This window comes from Trachemys scripta, chromosome 16, assembly GCF_013100865.1.
Source record: "Trachemys scripta elegans isolate TJP31775 chromosome 16, CAS_Tse_1.0, whole genome shotgun sequence".
Lineage (NCBI taxonomy): Eukaryota > Metazoa > Chordata > Testudines > Emydidae > Trachemys > Trachemys scripta.
The window spans coordinates 8,982,986-8,988,482 of record NC_048313.1 but is presented as its reverse complement, the minus strand read 5'-3'; the positions used below and the strand labels follow the sequence as shown (position 1 = coordinate 8,988,482).

Here is a 5,497-nt window from a genome sequence, read left to right as displayed (position 1 = left end):
GTCAGCAGCCCGGAACAGGCCCCACAACAACAGCCCCGTGTGCGCAGCCCGGGGGGCACGGGAGACCCGACAATAACAGCCCCGTGTGCGCAGCCCGGGGGGCACGGGAGACCCGACAATAACAGCCCCGTGTGCGCAGCCCGGGGGGCACGGGAGACCCTACGATAACAGCCCCGTGTGTGCAGCCCAGGGACGAGAACGGGAGACCCTACAATAACAGCCCCGTGTACACAGCCTGGGGGGCACGGGAGACCCTACAATAACAGCCCCGTGTGCGCAGCCCGGGGGGCATGGGAGACCCTACAATAACAGCCCAGGCTCTTTGGGGGGTGTCAGCCCTGCAGTGCATGGCCTGTGGCTGTGGTGAGCTGTGCACGGCTCTCATGCCATCACCGTGCACGAGGGCACGTCTGAGTGCGTCAGAGTCTGGGACGCTGGAGCAGCCAGACTCATTCACATGGTCCCAAGGAGGTGCCCCCCCCACAGCGAATGCAGCTCACAGAAAGGGCCGGATTGTGCGCTGGGCAGTGAGGAATGCCAGGCCGGGCGCCCTGTCACACCCGCTGCATGCCAGGGCCCCAGTCATCCAGGGCAAACAGCCACCCACAGTGACACTCACCGCCCTCTCTGGAACGGAGTGGGTCAAATTCCCAGGGGTGGGGCCAGGACTCCTGTGTTCTCTCCCCAGCTCTGGGAGGGGAGTGGGGGCTGGTGGTTAGAGCAGGGGGGCTGGGAGCCAGGACTCCTGGGTTCTCTCCCCGGCTCTGGGAGGGGAGTGGGGGCTGGTGGTTAGAGCAGCGGGGCCTGGGAGCCAGGACTCCTGGGTTCTGTTCTCCGCTGTAGAAGAATCAGTGTCCGTAACTCTGGTGTGTCTTTGGGGCTAGCTCAGGCCTGGGAGTTTGGTGCCAAATGTGGCTCGTGGGGCCTGATTCCCTGTCCCCAGACCCCCACACTGGCATCTTCCCGGGCGCCAAGCCCTGCCTCTCGGGCTCAGCGGTGTCATTAAACCGAGTGACCGCCCAGAGCTGTGATGGGGACCCAGGCCTGGTCCTGAGACTCAACCCTCCGCAGACCAGGTCGGGCGCGCTCCGCGGAGCGGACAGGCAGGGTGGCCCAGCGGTTAGGGTTCTGCCCCGGGACTCTGGAGACCTGGGCCAAGTCCTGGTTCCGTGGAGCTGCGTGGCCCTGCCTCACACGGCGCTGTGAGGGCAAAGCGATGGGGGCCCAGAGACGAACCAGAGAGCAGGACAGAGCCCCGGGAAACCAACCCTTCCGGCAAGGCGGGGGCTGTTTCGAGCCCCGCTCAGGCTGAGGGACTCTCCCCTTCCCAGGCACCTCTGCGGGGGGCTCTGGCCTGTTTCGCTGCTGAGGAGGCAGAGCCGTGGGGCTGGGGCACACCCGGGGCAGAGCCCACGCTGGCGGATGCCCTGCGTCCCACCCGTTCGGGCGCAGCCAGTCGGGAGCCCGGGTCACTCGCTGGCCGTGCGGCGCCCATGGGGGCCGGGCTCCATCACAGGACGCAGGCGCCGGGGATGAAACACTTTTATTGCTGACACACGACTCCAGGTGGCAGGAGAGCGAGGGGTTCAGAGGCCACGGTGATGGGCGCAGGGGGATGCGCTGCAGGGGGCTCACAAGGGGAGGACGGGAGCTGTTCTCCAAGGGGCAGGAGCTGCTGAAGGGCCAGAACTAGACGCAAGCCAGACGATCCCACGTGAAGCCACGTGCCAGCAGGGAGCACCAGGTCTGTGGTGAGAGGGGCAGGCGTCACCAGCTGGGATTTGCCAAGGATGCTCCAGGGGCCCAGGGTAGAACCTGGGGGGCCCGGCTGTGGCTGTGGGGCGGCCCCCTCCCAAGGGGGCAGGAAGGTTTGGTGCCAGATCCCCAGGTGTGCTACCCCGGACTGCTCCGTCCTTCAGCCTGGCCACGCCGGAGGGGCCGCAGTCTCTGCTGGCGGAGATGCGGGAGCGGCTGGGTGCCGGCAGCAAACAAACCCAAGAACGGTAAGAGTGAGTGTGTGAAGGGGCAGGGCCGACGAGAGGGGAGGAAGCCGGTACAAATTACCGGGGCCTGGCGGTCTGGAAAGGGGCCCGGCTTCCCACCCCTCTCGTTGCCTTACCAGGGCCCGGCTTCCCCCCACTCGGCGGCCCTGTTTAGCCGGTCTGCCCTTGCTGGGGGGCCCGAAAAATTTTTTTCACCGGGGCCCGAACCCGCTCTCGGCAGCCCTGTGTAGGGGGGTGTGGGTTTGTGTGTAGGGGTGTGTGAGGGTATGGGTGTGGGGGGGGGGCAGGGAGTGTACGAGTGTGAATGTGTGTGCATGGGTGTGTGTTCTCCCCAGTCCCCTTCCCAGCCACCAAACCTCCCCGTCCTTTCCCACCTCACCCCCTGGCAGTCCCCAGTCCTCGTGCGCAGGGACGTGGGGGAGGGCGCTGGACGGGGCAGCCCCTCCCTGCGGGAGCGGGGTCAGATGTAAGGATGCTGCCGCAGTGACTGGGGGGGGGGGACATACCCAGATCTTCCCCCTGTGGAGAATCCCACGGGGTCTCCCTGGCCCTGGAGCGTACAGGAGCCCCCCCACCAGGGTCAGCGGCCAGCCAAGGCCCATGGCAGGAGGCAGGGACATGGGGGGGGAGGGGTCTGCGGTTACACTGGGGGGTGGGGTGTTAGTGTTTAAATATGGGCTCTGTGCCCAGTGGGGCAGGATCCCGCAGCCCCGAGCTGGGTCCCAGGCCAGGGCTGGATCCGGGCCGGCGCAGCAGCAAAGCGCCAGGAGCGTCCCCACTGGTGCAGCCCGTTCCACGGGGCCCGCGAGTCTCTGGCTGCCGCAGAACGAGTTGCTCGGCGCACGGCGCACGGCACACAGCTCAGCCCATATCCTCGCCGGCCCCGAGCCCAGCCCGCCCGGGGGCAGAGCCGGGCAGGGAGCACTGAAGGCCTGAAACTTCCTGAAGTCGAGCTGCTGTTGCTGGACAGGCAGAGCTGGAGAGAGCGTCCATGCGCCGTGTTCTCCTCCGCCAGGTGATGCCCAAGGCCAGTTCCTGAGCCGCGCTGGGTCAGGGGCTAAGCTGTGCCCCAGTCCCCTCCGGGGGCCAGGCCCAGCAGGCTCCCCACAGAGCCCAGGTGGCCAGAGCCGCGGTGCCCCTCGGGGGCCCAGCGCGGGAGTGTGGGGCGGTGGGTGGCACAGAGGTCAGGGCGTTCTCTGAGTGGGCAGCACGCCCGCGCATGGGGGGGCTGCCGGGACGGCTCTACAGGGCCTTGGCGCCGGGCAGCTTGTACTCCTCCATGATCCGCAACACGTCGTCCAGGATGGAGGGGCCCAGGTCCAGGTCCAGCCCCAGCAGGGACTCGGAGCGCGGGACAGAGGCCCCGGGGGAGTACGGGGGCTCCTGGGTGTCCGTGCCGGCCCGGGCGCCGTAGCCCAGCCCCCAGGGGCCCGGGAAGGAGCCCTCAGAGGAGGCGGCGGAGAAGGAGACGGAGGAGGGCAGCTGGTCGTAGTGGGAGATGGAGGAGAAGGCCAGGCCCTGGCCGCTGTGGAAACAGCCCTCGCCACAGCTCACGGACATGGAGCGCTGGCTGCTGGGCAGCTCCTCCAGGTGCAGCCGGGGCGGCTTGGGGGGCGCCTGCTCCGGGCTGGGCTCCCCGCTGAAGACGGGCAGGGAGACGGCGCTCTTGAGCAGGCTGCGGTAGCCACTGGCGGTGGGGCCCCGGGCCGGCTCGTGGCCCACGGCCTGGGCGCTCTGCGAGGCCAGGCGCCGGCCCAGGCTGGGCAGCAGGTCGTACTTGCCCTGCAGGAAGGAGAGTTCCCCGAACATGTCGCCCTCGCCCTCCGGCCCGATGTGGGCACTGTGCCGGAAGTCCCCCAGCGGCGGGCTGATCATGTCGCTCGACAGCACGTCCCGCAGCCGCAGCTTCCGGCCCCGCTTCGGCGTCGAGGTCTTCAGGTAGATGGGGGTCTTGGCTGGCATGGTGGGGCCCCTGCTCCCTTAGGGGCTCTGAGGCCTGGCAGGCGCCCCCGGGGACTAGTCCCCCCGGCCCGGCGGGTGCTCCCTGGTGCCCAGCTGGGAGCTAAGTCGCCCGCAGAGCTGGCCCGGGACGTCCCCTTCCTCTGGGGTTTAGCAAACAGCCACTGCCTCCCTGCAGCCGTGCGCAGGCACCCCCGGTCAGCACGGCAACTCAGAATCCCGGTGTCGGGGCGACCGGCCGCGCTCTCCGCCCCCTCAGCCGTCTGCGGGGGGCAGCATCTCCACCTGTAACAGCCAGAGCAGGGATCGTCACTGGGGGGGCCACGGCGCGGTCCTAGGGTGACCAGATGTCCTGTTTTGAAAGGGACAGTCCCATTTTTTGGGACTTTTTCTTATATAGGTGCCTATTACCCCCCACCCCCGTCCCGTTTTTTCAGTTGCTGTCTGGTCACCCTACGCTATCCACATGCCCCCTGGGGTCTGGGGCACCCAGCCTGGGGGTGGGTGTTTGCGAACCGCACGGCAGGGATTGCAGGGCGGGGGCTGAGGCTGGATTCCCCCAGGGACGGGCAAAGGCAGGAGGAGGGGCTGGGACTTGCAGAGCCGAGACATGGCGCTGTGGGGGTCTCAGGGACAGGACTACGGCGCAGCCCCAGCCCCAACGAGAACTTCCTGTGCCCTCGGTGGGAGGGGTTAGCAGCAGCTTCGCGTGTGCAAACACCCACACACACCGCAATGATGTACACACAACACCCACGTGTGCGTATGCACACACACGACAGTGACGTGTACACAACCACGCATGTGCACACGTGCACACACACACAAGTGCACACACAACCACCACATACATATGCACACCCAGGAGCGACCAGGAAACGCTGGGCAGTGGGGCTGCCGGGAGAGCTGGGCTCTGCTCAGGGCTCTGACCACCGCCAGCGCCTACTTCTGGACCCAAGTCCGGTCTCTGAAGGGAGCTCCCAGCCCTGGGCAGAGGCGGATGGTGAACCCCAGGCCAGGAGGACAAAGCCATGTTCTGCGTGTGCATATGTGCGTGTGTATGCATGCATGTGAGTGTGCCTGTGTGTGTGTGCACGTGTGTGTGTGAGTGCATGCCTGTGTCTGTGTGTGTGAGTGCGTGTGCACACGTGTGAGTGTGCACACACATCTCCCCGGGGGCCTGGCCGCCCTGCTGCCGGGCTCCTTCCATCCTGCTCTCACTCCCGGAGCAGTCCCTAGTTTTGTTACCATAAATGGCCGCGCTGCCTCCACTTCCTGCCAGGAATGGACCCAGCGGGGCAGATTAATGGGGAGGAAACGGCCCTGCCCCCCCCAATCTCTGCGCTGACCTCGCGGGACAGCAGGGCAGCCATGGGGCACCGGCTCTTCCTCTCACTCCTGCCTAAACACAGGGGCTTGGGGCGGAGCTCAGGGCTGGTGCCTGGGACTGGCCTGGCCTGCTCCCTCCCAGCCTTTGTGCTGTAGGGCTGGGGATGGCACAGTGGGGGCTAGTGGTTAGAGCGGGGGGGGGGGGG

General features: G+C 67.3%; 1 protein-coding gene across 2 annotated transcripts in view; it reads right to left on the bottom strand.

Moving 5' to 3' along the window:
- Positions 1-1,526: 1,526 nt before the first annotated feature.
- LOC117889174 (cdc42 effector protein 2-like) overlaps positions 1,527-5,497 on the bottom strand; it is a 7,242-nt gene continuing 3,271 nt past the window's right edge. For both annotated transcript variants that reach the window (XM_034793058.1, XM_034793057.1), the window contains exon 2: positions 1,527-4,247. In XM_034793058.1, coding sequence (XP_034648949.1) covers positions 3,246-3,965 — 720 coding nt within the window. In that variant the 5' untranslated portion in view covers positions 3,966-4,247 and the 3' untranslated portion in view covers positions 1,527-3,245. The remainder of the gene's footprint in view (positions 4,248-5,497) is intronic.